The sequence below is a fragment of the Apteryx mantelli genome, chromosome 4, assembly GCF_036417845.1.
Source record: "Apteryx mantelli isolate bAptMan1 chromosome 4, bAptMan1.hap1, whole genome shotgun sequence".
Classification (NCBI taxonomy): domain Eukaryota; kingdom Metazoa; phylum Chordata; class Aves; order Apterygiformes; family Apterygidae; genus Apteryx; species Apteryx mantelli.
In genome coordinates this window covers 50,592,349-50,616,851 of record NC_089981.1, presented here as the reverse complement: position 1 = coordinate 50,616,851, position 24,503 = coordinate 50,592,349, and the positions used below count along the sequence as shown (strand labels likewise).

The 24,503-nt window shown below is 41.2% G+C and overlaps 1 protein-coding gene across 1 annotated transcript in view; it reads right to left on the bottom strand.

Moving 5' to 3' along the window:
• MAP3K9 (mitogen-activated protein kinase kinase kinase 9) overlaps nucleotides 1–24,112 on the bottom strand; it is a 55,522-nt gene extending 31,410 nt beyond the window's left edge. The window contains exons 1-2 of the mRNA XM_067295565.1: nucleotides 23,815–24,112; nucleotides 18,192–18,605 (exon numbers count right to left, since the gene is read on the bottom strand). Coding sequence (XP_067151666.1) covers nucleotides 18,192–18,605; nucleotides 23,815–24,112 — 712 coding nt within the window. The remainder of the gene's footprint in view (nucleotides 1–18,191; nucleotides 18,606–23,814) is intronic.
• Between the last annotated feature and the right edge of the window lie 391 nt (nucleotides 24,113–24,503).

Below are 24,503 nucleotides of genomic sequence, written 5' to 3'. Positions count from 1 at the left end.
GGGGAAACCAATTGGAGGCATGCAAAAGGGACTGGTGAAGCAAACTGGGTATGACAAGCACATTCAGACAGCTTTAAGGATCCAATTGCTACAGCAAAACAACATTATGAAGTTCAGCTGATGAGCAGCAAATCATCAATAGCACGATCTTTGCTCACTGCAAGTGAAAAAGCAAAACATGCTTGCTTAAACTAGCATTAAAAGTTGTTAGCAAGATGAGGTAAGGGGCATTATGAACCTGAGTGCTGACAGAACTAATAATCCAAAAGGTCTAAGGGCTCACATACATTTTTTTATATATTCCTGAAAGACGTGGAACTTGTCCTCCAGGACATAAAGATTTGCCAATCAGGAATTACAGCTCAAATGGTTTCTGCATAGCAAGACAGCTCTTCCACACTTGGAATATGAAGGAATGTAATCCAATCTGCCTTGGTATCTTCTAGTGAGACAGACCTGCCCTAGATCAGGCAGTCATCTGGATATAGGCACACATGATTTAGATGTATAATTTCCACTGCTAGGAATTTAGTAAGAACTTTATACCATGAGGAGTCTCGGCGACAAAACCATTTACTGGTAATGACTGGGCCTCTTCTTATCTACATTATTATGAAGAGCAGTCTTTCATTGAAATGAAGATGTCTTGTGAACTTCCCCTCTATTCTTTAAGAATGTCTTCTGTGCCTTGCATAAATCATCAAGGATATTTTTATGTCAGTCTCATGTGAGAAAGTTTCCTGAAGTACAGAGAAAGAAGCAGGCAATGTATAAACAAAGGGCTGGGTTAGGTAACCATAGGCAATGACCCAACATTTACCAGTTTGAAGACGAGACAGACTGACTGGTAGAACAGTATAAGGCAGAATCCAAGGACCATTTGATCAACTGAGTCTGGTACAGTTCTTAGTTATCCTGTCAGACATGACAGCAAGTCAAAAAACTGCATATATCCAGAGATGGGAAAACTTGTCACTGCTACATCTCTGGTACTTTTTGGCACAGGGTACCCAGCTGTATGCTGCTTTTGGCTTCTGCTCAGCATAAAACAATTTCCTGCAACAAAGAAGAAAAACAGCATTTTGTGGTTTGCATTTCCAGTCCTCTCACTGAGTAGTTCAGAGCTATAGGCCACAACCGATAATCCACTCTCTGAAGGTTTAAGATGCCCTGTGCTTGGGACTGTGATACTCCAATGGACAATTACCATCATGTTCACAGCACTAACTGCAGCATTCAGGACATTTATTGCAGCCTGTAAGGTCATCCCAGCTACTAGCCAGCCTTCCTTAATTGCATCCTTTAATTTGCCTTTGTGCCATGAGGGAACTTGGCAGCCAAGCTCCACGTTATCAGAAAATCATCCTTGGCCAACACGTCCTGGCATTTACCCTTTTGGAACCACAGTAATGCTGAAGAGTACGATTTCCACAAAAACAAACCCAGGTGTTTAAGATATCATTTGAGTTAGTTGCTTTGACAATTGAAGGAAAAGTTAAGAAGCCAGAGCTGAAGTAGATTGATAAAGCTTGTGAAGAGCACCTTCAGTATGTTCTGCCAATCTCTGAATGGCAGCCATTAATCAGAGCTTTCACCAGGTCTAATACTCCTCCGTTAGTAGGCAATACTACATGCTGAAACAGAAATATCATTAGAGACTCTCCTGGTATGACCAGAGTTTATCATTCCAGTCTCAGAAATCTGCACAAAGAATGATGGGAAGTTAATTCATGCAGGGCTGGTGCCAAGTAAAGATGCTTTCTTAGTGAGAAGGGGAGAAAGTGCTGATGATGAGCCCTGGATCCTCCTGATTTATCCTTGTTTGTGACCTGAGCTAGCAGCTTTTCTAGCAGAGTTATTTCTGAGTGATGGAAATACACTTCTTGAGGTCAAGTGAAGCCAGTTTACCTTCTCTAGTTTAAGTATCATTCCATATGTGCATTCATGTCTAGTATGCTTCTGACAGAATGAAATGTCAGCCTTGCTGAAAGTAAGCAAGTCTTGAGAAGTACACAGATGCCAGTGATAACAGATCCCCAAGGGAATGATTTGCAGTTTCATAAGACAAAACTGTGTATTAGCGACATCAAGAAAAATGAGGTTTTTTTTCCCTATAGTCAGGGCCAATTCATAGTTTTTCTTGTTTAAAATCAAGATTTTCACAGAAAATGGATTCACAGAAATATTATTGACAACAGCTTCTGACACTGGTTAGTCAGCCCTTCCTCCTGTCCCATCCTATTCCACAAGGGATTCTATCATTAGGTTGTAGTGAAAAGACATAACCTGCCTTAGTATTTAAAGCAACACAAAACACAACTTAAGATTTCTAAGGTACTGTATAATCTTCAACCTTCACAGAGATGCTAGTACTGGACCTTCCAGTTCTGCCTTGTTGTCACAAATCATTACAGAGGCCTGCTCCATGGGGCACTAGACAATACAGGATTATTTACTAGAAGGCCAGTAGAGTTAAGACTGAGGTTGGTCTAATGAGACCTTTAAGGACAGTTCCAAAGTTGGAGTTTCACCTTAGTTTTCACTAGCACGTTTAGGATTGGGACTAAATGTATCTAGGATTAGTCTGTGTCCAGGTAGAAGGGGAACCAGCAGTTTTAGAATTGCCTCCTCCCTGGAGGCAAGTGACCAACATTTCTATAGAGATAAAATTCCATCTTGCATACATGAAACAGATGAACATCTACCATACCTTCACATGTTCAAAAGGCAGACCTCTTCCCTTCCCCCCTTGTCCATCCTTACGAATGATTACAGTGGAAATTAGCTGGGATAAAACAGAATTCACAGTAACTTAGAAAGCAAGTCTACCTAGGCTCCCAGCATAGTCAGAGGGAAAATAAAGCTTCTCCAGAAGGGGATTCCAAGCATGAGTCAAACTTAGATGGTCTGAATGCCTCTCTACAGGAACATCCCTTGATTAGAAGCACATCTACATTAAGTGCCCAAATTTAGACCATATGAATCTCTCTCAAGATCTGGTATAAATAAGCAATTTCAATTAAAGAAACTCCTCAACACTACAAAACCTGAAACACCAGATGTGAAACAGCCATCTGGTAAAATTTTACTCATTTTAACAAGATTATTTCAGTGCTCTGAAAATTTTAAACTGAAGTTTTCAGAACTATAGGTTAACTGTCTTGGTGGTGGAACACTAAGTCAAATGGATACTGTTCCTAGGCTCAAAATGACAACTAGAGGTTATAATTTATTGCATCTTGCGCCACTCAACTTAGTGATCACTGAATCAATTGAACAGCTGATGGTAAATATCTTTCTTAAATGCATGAAACCTTAATGCAGATAGGGCCTAGTTTTCAGATATTAAACAGCTGCATTTTCATTGTTCATACATCTATCAAAGATGTGAGATCGGATACACAATGCACCATGACGAGGTAAAGAGAGGGGTATGAAGCTGTCAATATACCTGTCAATATACTTGTATGTAAAAAGTCTGCCTACATTTTAAGAAAACCCTTAAGAAGGACTATTTAAACCACAAAAATATTGTCAGCATTCACTCCTGCTTCTTAGCCATTGTAGTAAGTTTCATGTTGTTAAGCAAACCTTGATTTAGGAATATTCTCAACTTACTCTCATGTTCCAATGCAAATAATTACAGTATTGATGTATTTTTCATTCTGTTTAATCCAACTCATTCCTATTGCAACATTTTTTTGTTCTGTCAGATTAATCATGAAACACTAATTTGTCTGGATCTCCTCCTTTTTGCCAAAATGTACCCATTTGTATCTCTTCCTTTCATTTTCTTCATAGTTCTCAGACCCATCTACCCTTTCTCCAAACACACTCCTCTATCCCACATAAATGGATAACAACCATCTTCTCCACTGGATCTTTCAATCTGATCACTAACATAAACATGATGAAACTTTACTGAGGTTCTAAGTTTGTCACTTAATAAAACCTCAGTAAGACACCTGTCATTATTCATCTAGCACTACACTACTGTCTCCACTATGCATGAAAAAAATAGTTCAAACAGGTAGATTACTTTCACAGCAGGAAAGTTTTCACAAGGGAAATTAAGAAACTTCTTTTTCCCCAACAGAATTAACAGCTACTGTTTTGGTCCCCTATCCTTCTCATATCACACGAGCAGAGCCAAAAAGACACATTACATTATCCTCTGCTATCCCACAAACACAAACTCTCCCTGGAAAGCAGTAACACTGTCAGGAATTTTTTGCTTGTTTGTTTCAGTAGGGGTATTTTGTTTTTCAGCCACACACTTTTGGACAGCTTGGTCAGACAAAGTTGCATTCTCACTCTCCAGTGGGCCAGCCAACAAGGGGAAGGAGCAAGTGGGGAAAAATAAACTTTAATCCACACTGATCCAATTGCTAGTAACAAAGAACTAGTAGAAAATGGCTCCTCATCTCATCTTACTGTCAAAACTAAGTGACAAGGCAGCAAAATACTGTCATATAATCTTTTTCTGATTTCTCAACCTAGAGAAAAGATTAGGTTTGTCTACATACTGCAGAGCTGAATGGGATATTCCTTTGCCTTGTGCTAAAAGTTGACTCTTATCATGCAAAAGCAGAACATTGGGGTGGAGGGAACCATTACAGAGCTATCACCCAGAGTAAAAATACCACATTATTATATATGATGGTAGAGGAAAGGGGCTCCTGTCCACTACACACAATAGTATGCACAGCCTAGCATACCAAAATTTTCTGGCTGTATCACCTTCAGCTTCTTCTAATCTACTGTTTATATTCCTAATTTATTTAGCAGAGAGCACACAATAAAAAAAACATTCTGACTTGAAAGGCCAAAGTCAACAATGACAGAACAGCAAGGAAAGCAAGCTTACGTCACAGCACCACCACAATAGTTAACAACCCAAATCCCCCCACCCTGACATTTCATGTCGATAGCTGTATCAGCAACCTCCTGCTCCCTCCCCCAGTCCGGATTTTTTTTTCTTTAAGAAGAGAAATTACCAAAAAAATATGTGTGTGTGTGTATATATATATATATATATATATATATATATATCTCCTGTGACGGTCTCTTGTATCATGCAGCTTACAGTTCACTCTAAGTCATTTGCCTGTGCATGATGCTACTCCATAAGCCTGGCACACAAGAACAGATATCTATTAGCTAATGAACCTCAATCCTGCTGTGAACAGTTCACAGTCATTAAGTGGGGAGCAAGGGGAGCTCAGTTTACTCCGTGAGTATTGAGAGCATACAGGAAGAAATACGGAAGGGAGCAGGCTGGAAGACCAGGATCCCTACTGTGGGAAACAAAAGAAGTTGGTTCTGCTGTCTGTGGTACAGCAGGATGCATCTCTGACTTGATAGATGATTGATAGCTTCACATTTAACTTTCATATAACTCTTCCCCAGCTAAAACAATATAGAATTTTAGTGACTAGATACCTGCCCTTCTTTTCTTTATTTAGTTACTACAGTTCTAGGTAGATGACAAAATGGCAGTGCTACTGACCAGTGATAAAGTAACATCCTTTAAGTCATGTTTTCTATGAAGTTAGAGTTGTATTTTGAAGCTTTCCTCTTCATCAGTGCTTGATAACTGTTTGAAAGACACCTACCATTAACTGTGCTTCTAACACGTGCTTGGGTGGATTGTGGTGCTTTGAAAGAGGCTGAGAGAACTGAAGAAAGTATCAGAAACTTATTTGCCAGAAACTTAAGAAAACTGATTAAAAAGATACCTCAAATAAGATTATTCTAAAGCTTGAATATGCCCAAATGCCTATAATAAAGTAATTACTAGAATTAAAAAAAAAAAGCTCTCTCCAAAGTCAGGTAGGTTGTGGTGATAAACTCACCCTCCCATCATCAATACATGAAATTAGTATCGTTCTCTTTCTCTGAAGGCACAGTTCACAGTACATAGAGATGACAGCTGTCAGGGAGCAGCAAGAGGAGACTACTCCCCACAGTAAGGTGAGGTGGGAGGCAAGGCCACAGCACCCTCACCCACCAGTGTGCACTCCCACAGCATCTGAAGAAGGTGGCCAGAGTCAAGTGGTGATAACTGGGTCCACTGACAGTCCCAGATAAGGCAAGCAATGAACCAGGCCCAGGATCCAGCCTGGAAGTCCAGTCAAGAGTAGCAGGAGATGGGGGCCAGAGACAGGTACACTTACAACATAGCTCAGGAAAGGACTAGGAGCCCAAGCCTGAGCTTAAATGGAGCTCCTGGACCCATGGGCAGAGGAGGTCGGCAGAGGCCCCAAGTGAGGCCAGTCAGAGACATTAAAGACCATTAGTACACTCAGCACCCTGACTGCAAACTACCAAAACTCATACCCTGCAAACAACATTGCTGTGCCAGCAAAACCCCTGGTGGGAACAATTATGCTACTGTTAACCAGACGCCACTTAGAGAATTGGTATTACAGTGCCAGAGGTAATGCCTGTATGGCGCACACTGCATCTCCTCTAGAGACTCTGCTGACCTAAACACAGCAACTTGATGATGTAGAGTTGACAAGGCCTGAAAAATCTGGCAGTGAATACTTGTAAGTGCCAGTGCACTTCAGTAGCTCTATTTTAGTCTTTGGTGACATTAGCACTCACATGGGTTGAATGTTTTGCCACCCAAGATTTTGAAAGAAAATACACTCAGGTACAAGGAAAACGGTTGTGTCAAAACATGGACAGAACTCCAGCAAAAAGATGTGCCTGCAGGCACGTACTGCTTACACCCACCCTCAAGAGCCCTATTCATTATTTTGTGTAGTACTCTGTCTCATTATAGCCACCATCACATGCCTACACAGTCCAAGAGCTAGGTGGCAGCAACAGTGATGGGTGGGTGAGGGTGACACAAAGAAGGATTGTAAATGGGAGCAATATGTCATTTTTGTTATTTTATTTGTTGCAGAAATGTTTAATTCTAACATCTAAGTCATTAAATAGCCATCCAATTACTTGTACAGACTTAAGTTTCTTCCCCAGTCTCCCAAATTCTTATGTGGACTCATATGAGATTTTCCCTTAGTCGCACTGCTTAGCCATACCTATTCTTATTTTGTTTATGTTGAAAAGAAATGAGAAGACCACTACTTTAAGAACCCAAAGAATGAAAAATGACAGAGGAACTCAGACCCACATGAAATGGCACTACTGTGCCTAACTTGATGTAATTTCATTTTTTTCCTTTCTCGAAATAGTGTCACACATTTTTGCAGCAGTTGTGTGTTGAAAATATCCTTTGGCAGATCATTTCAGATGAACTCAACCACCTTTGGATACAACAGCCTCGTAACAGATTTGTTTCCCCATAGGCCTTTGCTCAGCTATGCACATCTCCCTCACTGTTATTGTATGATCACTGCTTTCAACAACCATAAGGTCAACAGGCAGCTACAAAGAGGGGAGCTAATGCTGATCATGCAGCAGTTGGACTGTGAAAGATCACTGCTACAGTTGAACATTCATTGTGGATATGACCACTGGGCACGTTTTATTTCTTCCTCCATCCTGGAAGCAAATCAGCTTACTGTGGCTTGACTTACCAAAGGGCAAAATAACAAAAGCTTTGTCCAATAGTAGACAAGCATCAGCCCATTCACTTCCTCCTCTTAGATAATTCAAGTACTGTAAGGAGATGTATCAGATATCGAGTCCATCAAAGCCCAGGTACAAGAGCTTTACAGAAATAAAAGAAAAGAGTAAAATCTTTACAGAAACCAGTTTGAGATTAAGTGAACAACAAGACCAGGGCTTCAATTCTACTGCAGTGGGGACAGGGACGGGGCTTGCCAGTTTTTTTGTAGGTTTTTTTTTTTTGGGGGGGGGGGTAGTTAATTAGTAATCCCTATTGGAAGTAGTACACTGGCATACCATCTTCAGGACAGAACTACATTTGGGGAAATTATATCAGAAACTCACTCCAAAATAAAATCTTGTGTTGTACTGGTTTGCCAAAATCTAATCGCAACTTTAGCTCTACCTTCCAGCAGCCAGCCTGCCTAGCTTTGCTTCAAAAGTATCCAGGTAATGAGCAATCTGCTCTTGATCCTGCATTCAAAGTACTTAAAATGATTAACAGATCTGCACATGGACTGAGTCTGGGCTTCCCACTGTATATTATGCATGCAGCCTTTACCTACCTACTGTTGGGTACTCTGCTGTTCCTTTCAGTAGGATTGGGTCTTTATTCTACTATTTGTTTGTGGTGCAGAAGGCTAAGGGTTGCATAAGATCCCGTAGAGCACAGAACTGATAAGACTCTCTCAAAAATTCCACATATTAAAAGGAGAAACAAAGAATACAAATATTGTCTCTAGTAACAAGCATATATTTCTCCCTCTTTTATTACTAACCATGCAGCAACATCACTGATATTAAAAAAAAAAAATACATCTTGAAGCAAAAGCATTTTAATTATTGGGTATGTGAGGGATCAGCAAAGCCGTAAAGCTGGCTGACTGCCCTCTTCTATCAACCTGGAGGATGTGATGGATGTGACAGCACAGCAGTTCCTGGATTTTAAGCTGTGCAATACAGTAACTCTACAGAGCTAATGCAAAATGGGGGAGGGGAAAGGGAAGGCTTCCAGAGCCATGATATATTTAGAATCGATCCTTTCACCTAGCCAAGCTGAAAAAAGACTTATCACTTTAGTGATCTGGTACAAAACACTTTGAATGCTCTTGGAGAACATTTAAGTCAGTTTCCTGGAAAAATGGAGCTGTTCAGCTCTGGTTTCAGATTAAATCCGAGCAAACTGCCTGCACTGGGACAACCTTCTTGCTCAGGTGTGGATTCTTTCACTCTTCATTATCAGTTAAATGCTCCAAGGAAAAAAAAAAAAAATTAAATCTGTACCCAACTCAGTGCTTTGCCAAATCATACCAGTTTGAAGGTTTGTAAGAAATCAAGTATAAAAACAGTATCGGGCAAAAACAAAAGATGGAGTGGGGAAAGTAGAATCACATGAACGGCATTTATATTAATTGTCGCTCAAGAGACCTTCTGAAAATTAATTCAATAATGATGCTGGCTCAGTGGGAGCCATTTCCAGACATGAAGTCAAAGCAAAACAATTCTGTGCTACTTTTTTCATCCTGAGTTTCAATTAAGACATCTCTATGAAATAGTTAATAACATCAAGTTCCACTCTTTTCTTGAACAGACTGGTAGAAGAAAAGGAAGACTAAAAGCCTCCAAAGGCAGCAGCACAAACCAGACAAAACCAGACTTAAAAAAAAAAAATCAGTTAGATTTTAGCACAAACATTAAGAAAAATCAGCAGAGATGTAGTTATGTAGATCAAATAGCCAGCTGATAAAAAAGGGCAGCCCAGCACTGCCCATCAGATTCCATACAAGATAGCAGAAAGCTGTTAACTTTTTCTTTTGATGTGTTAAGATTTCTGTTAGCTCCCTGAACCAGCTTTGTGATCAGAAAAGTATAAGTGACTAAAAGTACCCGATTAAACATGAAGAATATGCCCCAGCTACCAGATGACCATAACCATATCAAAGCCACACAGTATGTGACTGATTACTTCAAAGACAAAAATCAAATCAGTAAATCCAAAGGCAAGATAAACAGCACTCCAACAAGTAGTGCTAGGCATGTCAAGTTCTATTAATAATCAAAATTATGGAAGTTGTCTTATTTCCAGGATCTTTCACAATGCAGAGTCATAGGCCACTAAAGACTGGTCTCTCTACTGTCTTTTCATAACCACATGCTCACAGAGGAGAAACAACAGGAAATCCTGTAATACAAGGAAGGTGGGGCAGATGGATGACATGGCCTTGTTCACATGCATCCCCCACTGTGCTTATAGAGACCATCTTTAAAGCAGTTAACCACTTCCTTATAGTCTCCCAGAAACACTGCAGGAATCCCCAGCTTAAGCACAAGAAGTGTTGTGATAAGCAAAAATCTAAATGGCAGGAATATTTCCCTACAAAATACATACTAGCTCCATCCTGCCAACTGGCATAACATTTGCTACACATCTGAACAATAAGTCTAGAAGTCAGCAAGGCTGAAGCCATGCTCATGTTTTAATGAAGGTCTGCACTTACACGTACAGCAAATCTGGTAATATTTCTCAACAGCCAAGACAAACTCCAAAAGTCTATCTGATGAAACATCAGAGCAAGATGTTGCACAATGAACTAGGAGCCTGGCTTGCAGGGCTGAAAACCGCCCAGGACTGAAGTAGTAAACTGTTCAAAGCACATACAGGATTTCAGAGATTATCTGAAATCCACATACGCATTAGCTAAAGATTTTTTGGCTTTGTTTTTAAACAACAACTGGTGTTATAAAAATGCCTAAGTAATATAACAAAACTTTTAGAAGGGAGGGGGAAGGGTTGTTTGTGGCAATCATGTAAAGAGCTTATGGGAAGGCTATCTATCCCTGGCTACTTCTTTTTGGAAGAGAAGAGACAACAATCTTGCACCACGCTACTATTATCACCATAATGACTATTCTACAGGCTGGGACCAGAAGATTTGCTATTAGGTGAGTCCTCTTCTCCCTGATCTTAACAGACACACTGACAAAACCAAAAAACATAATTATAATCCTGACACATGCTAATAGGTTCTCTTCTTAGCACATGAGTTTTCCATTACTTCTTTCCTGTCTTTGCCTCCTATCTGGAAAAAGCTCAGGTCAGCAAGGCAGGTGGAATAGTTTTCCATTAGCACTCTGACCATTAAGAAGCTGTTGTCAAGTATCCCGGGCTACTTTGGCAAGCTTTCTGAAAACAAAGTCACACCAGTCTAACTGAAACTATGCTAGAATCAGAAAGTAAATATGGTCCAAAAAGCAGCTGCCTAAATCAGGTGCTATAGTCTGTGATCCTCCCAACAACTTAAGGCTTGTCCTCATCTTTTCCTCATCCTCACGAAGGAACATGCAGAATCTTTAGAATGAGATACTACTGAAAATTAAGGAATCATCTTGGGTGATGAATCATCACTTCAAAGAGCAAGATTGCACTTAACTTTTGATGCTTCAAGAGTTTGTCTGCTTGCTTTGGACATGTTGAAATTCTGAAAGGAATTGTTTGATGAGAAAGCAAAAATGAAGCTGCTGGCAGAAGTCTCTTGAAATTCAGATTAAGTTTATTGATGTGGGAGCAACACAAAACAAATGCAGTTGAAAAAGTTATTCTAACTTCCTGAAAATGCCACAACAAGGCTGTTCTCACTGCTGACTTACTGGATGGAAATTTCAGAAGGAAAAAAAAAAACAAACGGGTTTATCAGAGCTCTGGCACAGATGGTCAGATAGTGAAGTCATTGGTGCAGCACATAAATGCCTACATACATTTCCCACATGATGGTGGTCAAGTCTGTTGGTATCTGCTCTTCTATTCCATATATGCAATTTGGAGAAAGTGCTCACTGTCACAACACTTGATTATCTTTTTCTTGGGAGGAACAAGAACCCTGCAGAAAAAATATATGCAGTGGCATAAAAAGGATACTAGCTAGACTAAAAAAGTAATATACACAATTTTACTACTTAAATATGAAAGGAATTCTTTTCACTCTTGCCTAGAAAAATAAGGGATTCCATTCATGACACTGCCTTGCTGCTAAATTGGGAGGGGAGGGGGGGGAAGGGGCAGGCAGAGGGGTTCAAAGCATTTTTGTGAATATCAAAGTTATTTCAAAAAGTCTTTCCAATTTTGGCTTGTAATCCACTGTGAACCCATCAATTAACTAAAACAAACCACTTCCAAAATGAAAATAAACCTCCTGCAAGTCACAGAAATCTACTATCACTTACTCAGAATAATAATACCGCAATATGAAAGCATCTGTCAAGTCTCTTAGACAGGAAAGTAGTTGCACTAATTTAGACAAGCTAAGAACAAACACAGTCAAAGCAAACTGTCTCCCTACTACTGTGAATTCCCAATATTTCAACACTTAAAAGTTAGCATCGCCTTCAAGTATAATTCCTTAGAGCCATTTACCTCTTCTGAGCTAATAACACATGAAATTAAAATGTTTTATTGCATTCTGTTCAACAAAAAGCCATATCATCACTGATATGAATTTCATCCTCATATTACTGCATAAGAAGGCATGGTTCTTTGGTTTTTGTCAATCACCACATGAGTGACCAGAATATACACAAAAATGCTAATGCTCTGGGGAGCTAACAAAGAAAGGAACAAAGAAACTAGTACTAGGATTTGTGCACCATTAGCAATATGGTATAGCAAATCCATAGTACCAGATAATTGCTTAAGGGCAGAATCTGAAAAAAATCAGCTTTAATCACCTTGTGGAAAATATTCAGGCTATCTGAAAGGCTGGATTTCTACTGTACACACTTTTTTCTACATCTTAAAAAACAAGATTTGACTGATTAGCTCTCCTTGAACTGTGCCTGTGAACATCTGCATAAGATCAACCTTCCAGCAGTTGTCCAGAAAAATCACTTTCTCATCACTGTCCTCCTGCAGGCAAGGAAGCACACAGCTAAGGCCAGATCAAATAATTCACAGTGTAAAGAATCTAGATGCCATCCAAATAGTTTCACTCTACTTTATATGAGGTATTACTCATTATTTAATTGCACTGACAAAGGTAATCTGTTGTGATAGAAGGTGCAACACTGGAGAGTTAGTCAGCAAATTACTTTAATGTACTAGAAGTGGCAATTGCAGTGCAGATTTCCAAACTGTTCTGCCAAGGTACTCTAACCAGACCCTGAAAGAACTCTCTCTTCTGTGACACTGCCAGAGAGAGCAAGAAGTACTTATACGTCTCTGATGAGACCAGCAGGAAGATGGTCAATTATGAATGAATTAGGACCTGAATACTGGAACAGGGAATGCCATCACTACTGCATATTATCAAGACTGATATGTAACATTCAAGTCCTGTTGTCCTTGGGTTGGATTTGAACTAGTTACATGGAATCCTTGCTTCTAAATTCTGCCCGTACTTTAAAAATGTATGTATCAAGGAATATTGGAAGTTCTAGGAACAACTGTCCAGAAACCATACAAAGCCAGTTATATTAGTGCCTTTATGAAAGGAAAAAGGCTTACCAACAGCATAAAAGAAATAAAGAGTAGCAGAGTTAGGAGGTCTTTAGAAAGCTTGAGCTTTGAATCTCAGGATACTACAGACTTAGCTTTGTGCTCCAAAAAGGAGAGGTGAACATTTTCAAAGAACTAGAAGGGAAGAACTACTGACCTGGTTGTATTTGAACTGTTCAGTTTTATTTTTAAGCTCTGTCCTTATCTCATTCTTTGACACTAGCCATGTCACTTTGCTCCTAATCTTCTGTGCCACTTTGTGGAAAACACACATAGTGACTTTTAGAAAGCACTTTGGCATGAACACCTTCTGCAAAACCTTTTAATGTAGTGCAAAGAATAACCATATTTTGCTGACTGGTCAAAAAAGGGCAAAGATTCTTTTGCTAGTTCTCTGCAGCATTAGTTACTTGGCATTACTCCTACAGCAATCCTGGCATAATTAATGCTGACAAAAAAACAGAGAAATAAACAGGAATAGCTGCATTACTTACAATATTTCACTAAAACTAAGATGAAAACCTTTTCCTCCTCAGCATGACACACCAAAAACCTTCCTGTGGCCAGAAGTGAGATTTAAAAAAAATAATAATAAAAAAGAGAAAGAGAAAAAGAAAGAGAGAGAGAGAGAAAAACTCCAAGGGCTGTTCTACACTACATGGTGATGTTGATCTCAGCAGACGTTCCTAGTTGCTTCTTTCTGCAGCTCACATTTAGATTATTCAGCAACCTCCATGTTGGGAGAAGTCTATAAATGATTACATAACACACACTCAGCGGGGCACCAACATGCAGCTGAAGAGGCGAAGGGTGGCAATATCACCAGATGAAGAGAAGAAAAAGCCAGAGATTATTCTGTCAATATGATTAATTTCTTATATAGCATAAAATCTGAGTCTCTTGAATCAAATGCAATACAAAGAAGAAATATCTGCTTACACAACAGAGCAAAATTGCTTTTCTTGGTGTTTCTGAGACCTATTGGGTTATCCTCCTTCTCTTATGTAGTTATATGACCGACTTACAAGTTGATAACACCAGAGGGACTTGCACATCCAATTGAAGGATCCATTGTAAAACCCACCTACCAGACTTAAGTTGACTGCCAACTGAATTGAAATTCAGCAGAAGAATTTCAGATTCTAAAAAATAGATCATAGGCTCATCAAATTCACAGATGTGCAATTTATTGTGTAAAGATCCGTATATGCTCATTTTCTGGTAACATCCACAAAGCAATGAAAATAAGCAGCTCACAGAACCTCTGAGGTCTACAATTAAAATCTGCTCCAAATTAACACGGTACCTAAAACTTACAAGGCACTTTCTATACTATTAATGCATTAGCATTAGATTTAAGAAAGCTAAGTGAAAGAAAATGAGAGGAAAAAGTGAAGGAAAATGGAGGAACAAAAGTAAGATGCACACCTTTTTGGTTAAATGAAGGAAAACAGACAATTGCTTTAGAGGGTGCTTCTTACTGGGAAAATCTCAAGGAATAGACATCTCCTGAAATCTTCAAATAATCCACTCAAGTTCAGTCTCTGTACAAAATGAAGTTACCTTTCTAAAGCAATCAAAGCCTTGTGTGCTTTTATTATGCCATCCAAAATTTGGAGAACTATTCAGAGATGTTTTTTCTGGCACCTATTAGTCGAGTCCACAGACTAAGCTGCAATAGTTTAGATTAAAAAGGGGTTTTCAAATCCTTACATAAATATCATTGGGTAAGTTTTCAGACTTGCACTAAGGTGTCCATTTAACTTACATTCTCAACAGCAAAATAACCCCAAGACATTCTGGGAAGATTCAGTACAGTGTCCTCATGTATACAGTTATTTGCCTAAAAATAGGAGGACATCTCAAAACAAGGCATTCTATGATTTTCTACTATTATTCTAGTAATGGAAAATTTGATTTTAAATATAAGGCAACCTTATTCTTCCTCATTCCCCCATCTTGTTCCCTAACTCCCAAAATGACTCTTCCTTAAGCGTTGTTCCTGCATCCTCAGATGGATAGTGCAGGTCTCAGCTACCAGCTGGTTCTTGAAGACAAAATGAGATGTATGAGAATCACTGCCTGTTATTAAACCTAGGCAGTATCAATCAGTAGATCAACATGGCTGATGCTCCCATGACTGTTCTATAGTACTTGCAGATGTTTAATAAAGGAGAAAAGCATGTCTGCAACAATCTTGCCCCAGTTCTTGCAAGCAAAAGCTGTTGCTTCTCCAGAGACACATCACTGTTCATCAGTTGGTGGGTGGTAACTTAGGCAAAGAACATGCTACAAGCTTGTAATTCTATAGTCACAAATAAGCTAATACTAACCAGCTCTCAACTATCCAAAGTAATGGAGAAACCCAAGTACATCAAAAAAAAAAAAGAAAGCACAGAAAATACAAGCCATGTATAAATCAGGATGCAATAACATACTTAGTCCACTCACTTTTGCAAAACTTGCAGAAAGCATTTTACAGAAAACAGGGCAGAAAAATGTCCAAGACATGCATTAGGTACAGTGAAAGAGAGACATGAGCACCACAGGGTATTCAGGAAAGATGCAATTTGGGCAGCCCAAAGCTGTTATTCTAGAGATAACCATGAGTTAAGTCTAGCTACATATACAGGCAATATACACTTTTGGGGCAATCCCCACACACACACACAAAAGACCCACCTTTGTCATAATCTAATAGTTATGATAATCGTTTTATAAATACACCCAGAAGAGAACATTTTCAAGTGGTTTTTTTTTCCAGAAATTTCTCATTCACCACATGACATACAATTCTTCATTCTGTGCTAACAAACTAAAGAAGTAAACAGCAGCTGCAATATGTCAAGTCCACACCTGAGGCTATTAATTTATCTTATTTCAAAGCAGACTTACAAAACAGCAAGTTTCACTTAAAATGATCTAAAGTCCTTCTCTCTAATATTAGCCCCCACATTCATCTCATTTCCCAACTGCATTACTGCTTTCTGCAGACTTTGCTGGGCTGGAAGAAAAGTTTCCTATACGCGATATTTCTGTACTGGACCTGATGGTATCTTTGGTCCAGACAACCGTATAAATCTGTCTCTCCACTCCAAACATAGGACAACTTAGAATTCTTCTACCTTAACCTTTCACAGGCATTCCCACTCATTCTTCCTCTTCCTTTCCTATTACTTTCTTCCAAAATGAAGAATATTCTAGTAATATATTTAGCATACCCCTCAGCTTCTCATTGACAATTTACAAAGCAGCGCAAGTTATGTACCACTGATTTACGGTGACAAGAGACATTTACTCTTGCTGCTAACAGTACGGATGTTTTCTAGCATCCATAACGGGGTTTGGTCAGTGACATTTTGCATCAGTGTCCCTCTAGGTTGGCTCGAACTCTAGTTGATATGTTTCCCTTTTTTACAACCAGTAGTCTCTAGCCTCTGAATAAAACAAACAGTGAAATACCAGGGGTTAATTTATTGTTATTTTAGAAATAGCTTGTATTCTAAACTCAAAAATGTTCAGATAGCATCAAGAAATAAAGTCTTAGCAGCCTGTTTATGAAATCAGTAAGTAAATGCTTTCTTAGACAAGGGGAAAAGGCCCAATAGTTAAGAGCGTTTTACTTTTTATTCACAAATTAAGTTAAAGTTATCCATTAATCAATTCACTTATCACCATTTATCAATATGCCCATAAATATACTGCCATCTGTAAGGGAAGGGGAAAGTTTAGGTATTAGGAAACTTCTAAAGCCACTTCCTTTTTTAAACAGCAAAAAAAATGAAACCTGAATAGCCTAAGAATAGTAGTACAGAAGTTACACTGAAAACTCCCACAATTTCTATCTTCAAACTCATTAACAAGAATTCATAATACATTGCTTCCCTCCCACAACAAAATTCAACTACGCAAATTCACTGCCACAAGACTCGAGCCAACAGGATGTAGGGAGGTTCTACAAGGATTGAAAATGCATAGAAATATGAAGCATTGTAACAGTTAATTTTGGCTCTACAGGACCTCTTTAAGAGACAATAACTCGCATCCATCCATCAGACCTCTTTGCTAGATGTTAACTGCCCTCAAAGCAAAAGAGAACATGTGTCTGCATCTCAGCCACCCAATTCATAGCACTTCTTACTAATTCAAACCGTAAATGAGAATAAGCTTGTACAAACACACCTACACACCTAACTAAACCACTGAAGCTAACATAAAGTACATGTTTGCTCCTGACATCTAGGCAGAGATGAGCAGAAAGAAAGACCAAACAGCTGCATGCATACATCAGGAAGAAAGATAATGACCTTAAAACCACTGCAGCAATTTGCTCCCACACCCATAAATAACGGTTCTAAATATGCCATTGAATTCAAAGCAGTTTCAGTTTGGGAAAATACATATACTACAGAAAACACTGAAATTGTAGAGGACATTGGTATTAGTGTTACAGAAGTATTTGGCACTATTTCCAGAATCATAAGTACCAAAGCTTTAGTCTCCATGGTCTAATGGGCCAGCTGCATCCCATGTAAAGCACCATAAATATCAGCTCAAGATCTGGGTCTTCAAGAAAACCTACTGGGACAACGCTTCATTGGCACCTGAATTAATGTTTTTGTCAACACCAACTCTGTGAGGGCTAGGGAGAAGATTCAGTTTGGCAGAGATAGGGTAACTTTTTCCACAAGGAAAACAGGCCCACATTTCTACAGCAGATTTTAGAAGTAAAACTTAAGCTGAGGAGCCTTTATCTTTCCAAAGGAGCATTTCTCCTTCCAAGCAGGGGAAGGAGGATCTGCATTTTAAATTTAACAGGACTTTCCAACATACAGGAGTCTGCTGAGATGTCAGTAAAACTGAGATACTGTACATGTATTAACTACCACAGAAGCATGGTCCAATTATAGTTGCTTTGACATCCAATCAGTTTAGTTACTTTTATATCCTGTGGTCTGTAGCACCATATTGTAGAGAACTAAACCCCTATGGGAATGGATTAGAGGATACAGTGGTTCACAGAAGTGAATTTCTAAATTTACATTATTCCCCTCTTTTCTTTGTACTCTTTCTTTCTGAAATCCTATCCCAGTACCCTGGCTATTCACTGCATAACACTTACTGTTGCTGGACTTGAGGTCACGGTGAATTATGGAAACAATTGCTTCCTCGTGCAGGTAGTTCATTCCCCTTGCAATCTGTACTGCCCAGTTCACTAGTATGTCAGGAGGTATCCTTTTACCAGACAACACTCTATTTAGTGATCCTCCACGGGCAAACTCCATGATCAAGCAGAGATTTGGTTCCTTCAAACAAACACCCCTGAGGGCGATGATGTTGGGATGCTTTAACATCGCAAAGAGCTTAGCCTCTTGGCGGACATTCTCAATGGTCTGGCTGATGTCCTCATCAGGGTCATAGCGAGCTGCCTTGACAGCAACCTCATCTCCTATCCATATAGCTCGATACACTTTTCCGAAGCCCCCTATGCCAATGATTTCCTCCAGAACAAGCTCTGAGAAGTCGATCTCCAGTACTAGGGAAAGAGGAAAAAAAGATGTAAACATTTAGCAACTATGCAACCTGTATATAAACTGAAAAAGTCCACGTTGCCCAACTTCACCCTTGCAAAACAAGCCAACCCTTAGGAGAAGAAACAATTTTCACTCTGAAACAATACAAATGAAAGCAGCAGTCCTTTCCAACAATCTTTTATTACCAAATACAGTGTGATAAAATAGAACTTGCACTATTGTAAAAAACACTGTATGAAGTATTCAATGTGAATGGTGATGAATTTGACCTAAGGGTGGTGAATGATATACTTAAAAAAAGAATACCCTCATCTTAACATGCTGAAACCCTGTTAAGGATACACCCTTATTTCCTGCCATCAATGATAGGTCAAGGTTCAAAAAAAAAAGTGAGAAAGTGAGACACGTGAGACATGGGCTAATCTCCACTGACTAGTCATTAATGGGATATAGCTAAAAGCTAACAAAAATTGCATCTTATTTGCATGTCTCTGCTTATTTAGCTGACACCAGCAAGTTTTTACTCCTTTTCAAATCAAGCTTATTTTCCCACACCTCTACAAGCTTTGCAGACTTGTTCCCCACAAGAGATCTCTCACCCAATTCTGACATTACTGATGATAATGTGACAAACAGATGGATGAGACCACACACTGAGTATGCAGAGCTGGCAACAGAAAAAATATTTTTTGATCAATACACGGTACACTTTCATTACAGAAAACAACTTGGAATAACAGAATTATCATTTTGTATTCCCATGCGCTCACAATTATCCTTTATAGTTTACAGACTGGTACAGCAAACTGGTGGCTACATGGAGTTACACCATAAAAATCTGCAAATTTAGATGCCTTAATTTCAGCATATAAATTAGCATATAAATGCAACATATAAATTAACATCTGAAGCATAAGAGGTGAAAAAATAATTCTCTACAACTGTACACTAGATAGTTTATGAAGAACCTATCAACAAAAGAACTCATTCAACAATGACTAATGCAGAATGGGAAACTCACCATATAATCATGAATACATGTTGACATGACTGAATTTACAGTAGTGTTAGGCCAGTGGTGAGATACTGTTGATGCTATTCTGTCTGATATTTTGGTGGTTACCAATTACTGTCATAAAGAAATTTTTAAAAATCTTAAATCCTTATGTACCAATATTTTTTTCTTTAATTGGAAAGCCACTGATACTTTTAATACTTGCCTGCAATTAATATTGCAAATCTGACATGGTCCCCTTGCTTTGGCAAACAGAGAGGAAATTAAGTCTATAAAGGACTTGCTCAATTCCAGGTATTAATTCAGAGCACAGTATTACCACACTACCCTGGTCTTGTAGTTATTGGGTTTATACACAGACCTCTTTACTGGTCTTAAAAGAAATTATGTGGGCATACAAAGCAAGAAAGCAGATTAGATTCAGCTTAATTAAAATATGTTAGTTGTTTCGATGAAAAGCCTTTCCTAAGTATAATCCTACAGTACTGAACATTGTTACAAAACTGTAGAGTTGATGTAAACCCTCTGCTGCCTACAACTGCACACTTTTTCCTTTATTAAGCTCTGTCTTCCATGAGCTTGATATTAAAAGGTCTGGCTTACTTTTGGTCAAAAAGAAGTTTGTCAAAACTACAAGTAATTGAATACATACAGGTATGGTATTATCAGCCTTCCCATGCAATACAGCCAATACGTCAGACTTCTTAGCTAGGGTCATAAGGATGCATGTGTTGTTTTTCCCTGGTGTTCCATCATCCCTCATGAACAAAAGTGTGATGGGAAGCAAGCTAGAAAACTGACCAGGAAAGTTTTCCAAAAGGAAGAAAGGTTCTTTCCCATCCAGAAGGCAAAAAGAATTTGTTACTGTGAATACATCTTTTCATTAGCACTGTGAACTTCAAGGGTTTACACATACTTTGCCTTAACTACAGAGAAGGTTTCACTCCTGCAATAATAGTTTTGATGTTTCAAATGCTGATGAGCTACCAACGACTAGAAAAGGAGTGGAGGGAAAAGAGAAGATACTGACCAGAAACAGTGAAATTTTAGAGCAAGACTATAATAACAATGATAACTACTGATATGAAACTACTGTGTTGCTGAGAACTCACAAAAGGAGATGCTCTGGTGCTTCTCTTTGATAAAGAGATCTAAACAGATCAAATAGCTGCTCCCATCCCCTTGGGTCAGGGGAATTTCAGCACCGAACCTTCCCTTAACCCGCTCCTAGCGACAGGGTCAACTAAAAGCTTGAAAACAAACAAATAGCTAAGTCACAAAGCAAGATCGCCAGGCGACCCCCCAAACTCCTGACACTCGCACGCGCCAGGGGTATTGAAGCGGGCAGCAGCGTCCTCGGACGCCCCACGGGCGCGGAAGGCCCCGACGAGGGGGAGCGCGGCGCAGCCGTGCAGCCGCGGCGGGGCGGCGCGGCGCGGTGCTGAAGGGACAGCTCCGGCCGCCGCCGCCGCCGCCGCGCCCGCGCCGCGCCGCCCCCGCCACAGCGCCTTCCGCTGCCCGCGCAGAGGCGAAGCGCGCAAGGAAGGGGAAGGCAGCCTGCGGGCAGGAAAAGAAGGAGCGGGGCGAGCAGAAAAGGCGGCCAAACACATGGAAAGAAAAGCTCTTTCCCTTCCCCTGTGCGGTCTTCTGCCTCGCTTCAGGAAATAGGCTCCTGCTGCACGCACAAAGCTGCTAGAATAACTCCAGGACACTTCTATCAGATTTATGCTTCCAGATGAAATGTAACAAGTTATTTTGCAAAGAAGGTTTTCTTTCATTTATGAGTAGGATCTCAGCTTCACCTTGAATGTGCTTGTTTCTTTAAGGCAGAATGGCCACCTCACCCACATGGGTAGTTTTCTCAGAAGAAAAAAAGCTCACTTTTGCATAAGTTTTTAGAAAGGGAACTTCGGGTTTAATCAGTTCCTTCCTTTTCACAACTTAGTTACAGAGTCCATGAGGCTGCAGGTACGAGTAGTGCACAGCTACATTAGTGCACAGAAGACTTGTTTTTCTTCATCTTTCTAAACATACTAACCAATTTTCTAAACTCAAGTTTAATTTGGCAGACTTGCTGTACTGAACTGTAAAGACAATGGGAATGTTTAACAGATATTTTTTATCACCTTAGAATTTAAGAACTGAAGTATTACCATTCCTCTGGGGACTGGTAAGGAATTACAGAGCTTATAAGCCATGAACCAGTGGCCATGTTGACAATAGCAAAGTAGTTATTATTTAATCAGTATTCATTATGCCATTGATTAAGCTATTTAATTCAGCCCCTAGTGGGTAAGAGCTCACAGCACAGATGAGGGTCCTTCAATTTGACCCAACGCTGACAGCCTTACCAGGCAATGCAGTAAGAGTACAACTTTTATCTCTCACAGTACCCCCACTGAGATAAGATTGAAGCGTATTACTTCAATGACTGAAAGACAGCATGTAGCTACTAACTATATCACTACAGCTGTGAGTGGAAGGAGAGTCTCTCAGGCTTACACTCCAACACCTTTGTCAAACAATCTCTGGAATGATAACCTCAGACTACTCACAGTAAAGTTTATTATTCTTGTATTCCAATAAGCAAGTTAACAGTAGACTGTTATTCCAAACAGCTATCAGACTAACATCACCAGCTCTAAAAGGGATTATCATTACTTGCAAAGAGCAGAGGGATTCGTCACATTAAAATTGAATATCCAATTCAACAGCAATCAACCTTACCATATGACTTAGGGTATACAACCTGTCCAAATTGCATTGTTGCTTTAAAAAAATAAAAATAAAAAAGCCCTTTAGCATATCAAAAATCTTAGAGGAGAATAAGTTCTATCCCATCATGAACATATGGTTGATGACTTCAGGGAACAGAAGCTGTGTAGTCGTGTTATGGCAGTGGAAGGGTAACACAAGGACAACGGGGAAGGTGCAACTCCACAACTGTTCCTGGACTATCAAACCACAAAAAGTGTAGTAATATAGGAGAAGCCATAATTAAGAAGATTGTCCTTGCACAATCAAAAACAGAAGGGGAGTTGGGGCTTCAGGAGTTTCTGTAGACATGGTCCTCTAGGGCAGGGAGGGCACACATTTTAACTCCCTCAAAGGCAAAATCTACTGAACATTTTCAGCATTTCCTGCATGTGTGAGAAAAAAATAATAAAAAAATCAAGACGAAAGTAGTGCTACTGCCCAACCTAGTCCTTTTGCAGTCCCAAGGGCAATACTATGAACTAGTGAGTTTTACCTAAATGCTTTCAAGCAGACATAGAATAAAGAGGGGGGAAAAAAAGCTATTAGTTTGTATTCCTTGGAGATACTATGTCTTAGATAGGACAGAACATCTTTTTACTCCTTTCTCTTTCTAGAAAAGCCTACTAGTTTGAAGATTTATCTTCACCTCTCCCCTCCCCCCTAAAAAGTCTTAACAGTAGCAGGAAAAAGTCAGAGGGAAGAATTGAGAAATAAGATCTAGAAACAGCTATTTGAGACTGTTCCTCTTTCCACAACTGTAAATATCAGCTAAAAAACTGAAGGGACTGAAATGACTTTACTCTCTGGCTCCAACAAAGGCCTCAAAGCTGCACTAAATTTACAGAAACAAACTCCTTCATGCCTTCAATATCACACCTCACTCAAGCAACACCCAGATAAGGCCCAAATATCCAAACCTGAACGAGACTCATTCACAAATATTTTAGAGCAGGATTTGTAAGAGGATAAAGGGCTAAGAAGGAGCCTGGTGACATAAGTCAGCTGAATCCGTAAGTTAAATAATACGCTTTCTCCCCACGAGGAGAAAGGAGTGCACTGAAGGAGCACTAGCAGTGAATCAACCTTGCAGGAAGCCACAGCTTCCCATCCAGCAACCTCTCCCTAGGGATATCCTTCCAAGGAGAGCCGCCGGAGCCGCCGCCGCCCGCCCAGGAGGCCTCGGTCACCTCGCGAAGATGCATCAGCCCCCGAAAGCCAAGGGGAACCGCTGCCGGCACGAGCGCGGCGCCAGCGCCGCCGGGCCTCCGCCGAGGGAGGCGCCGGCCTGGAGGACAGCGGCGAGCGCCGGGCAGCGGCGGCCTCCCCGCCGGGCCGCGCCGGGCCGCGCCGCGCCGGGCCGCCCCCCCCCGCCCCGCGGCGGCCCCGGCCCCCTCCCGGAGCCCCCCCGCGCCGCGCCGCGCCGCCCCGGCCCGCCTTACACTGTATGGCGGGGGGCGGCGGGTAGCGGGCCCGCAGCTCGGGGCCGCCCCCCTGCACGCCGCTGCTCACGTAGTTGCTGGGGAAGATGCCGACGCGCTGGTCGATCTTGCCCGTCCACCAGCCCTCGTCGCCGGACACGTGCGCGTCCCGGGACAGCACCTGCACCACGTCGCCCGGCCGCAGGCTCAGCTCGTCCTCGCCGCACGCCTCGTACTCGAAGACGGCGGTCCAGAGCGGGCCGCCCGGCGGCTCCCCGCCGCCCGCGCCCTCCTGGCTGAGCGCTGTGAGGGGCTCCATGGCGAGGCCGCTCCATAGGGGGAGGCGCCCGCGGGAGCCGGGCGCTGCGGGCGGCGGCGGGGCCGGGGCCGCGGCCACCGCCTATTGTTCATGCGGCCCGGCGCCTGCCGGCAGCGCCGCCGGGCGGGGGGCCGCGGGGGGCCGCCTCAGCCCCGCGCGGGGGCAGGCGCGGGCAGGCAGCGCGCACCGCCGAGCCGCGGCCCCGGCGCGGCCCGCCTCCGCCTGTCGCCGCGACCGCGCATCCCGGAGCCACCTGACTCTCTGGCAGCTTCGGCGGCGGCGGGGGGGGCGGGGAGATCCCGCCCCCTCATTGCTATTGGCTGCCGCTGCCGCCCTTCAACACCTCCCTTACCTGATTGAAGGCCCTCGCCCGCTTGGCCACGCCCCCTTC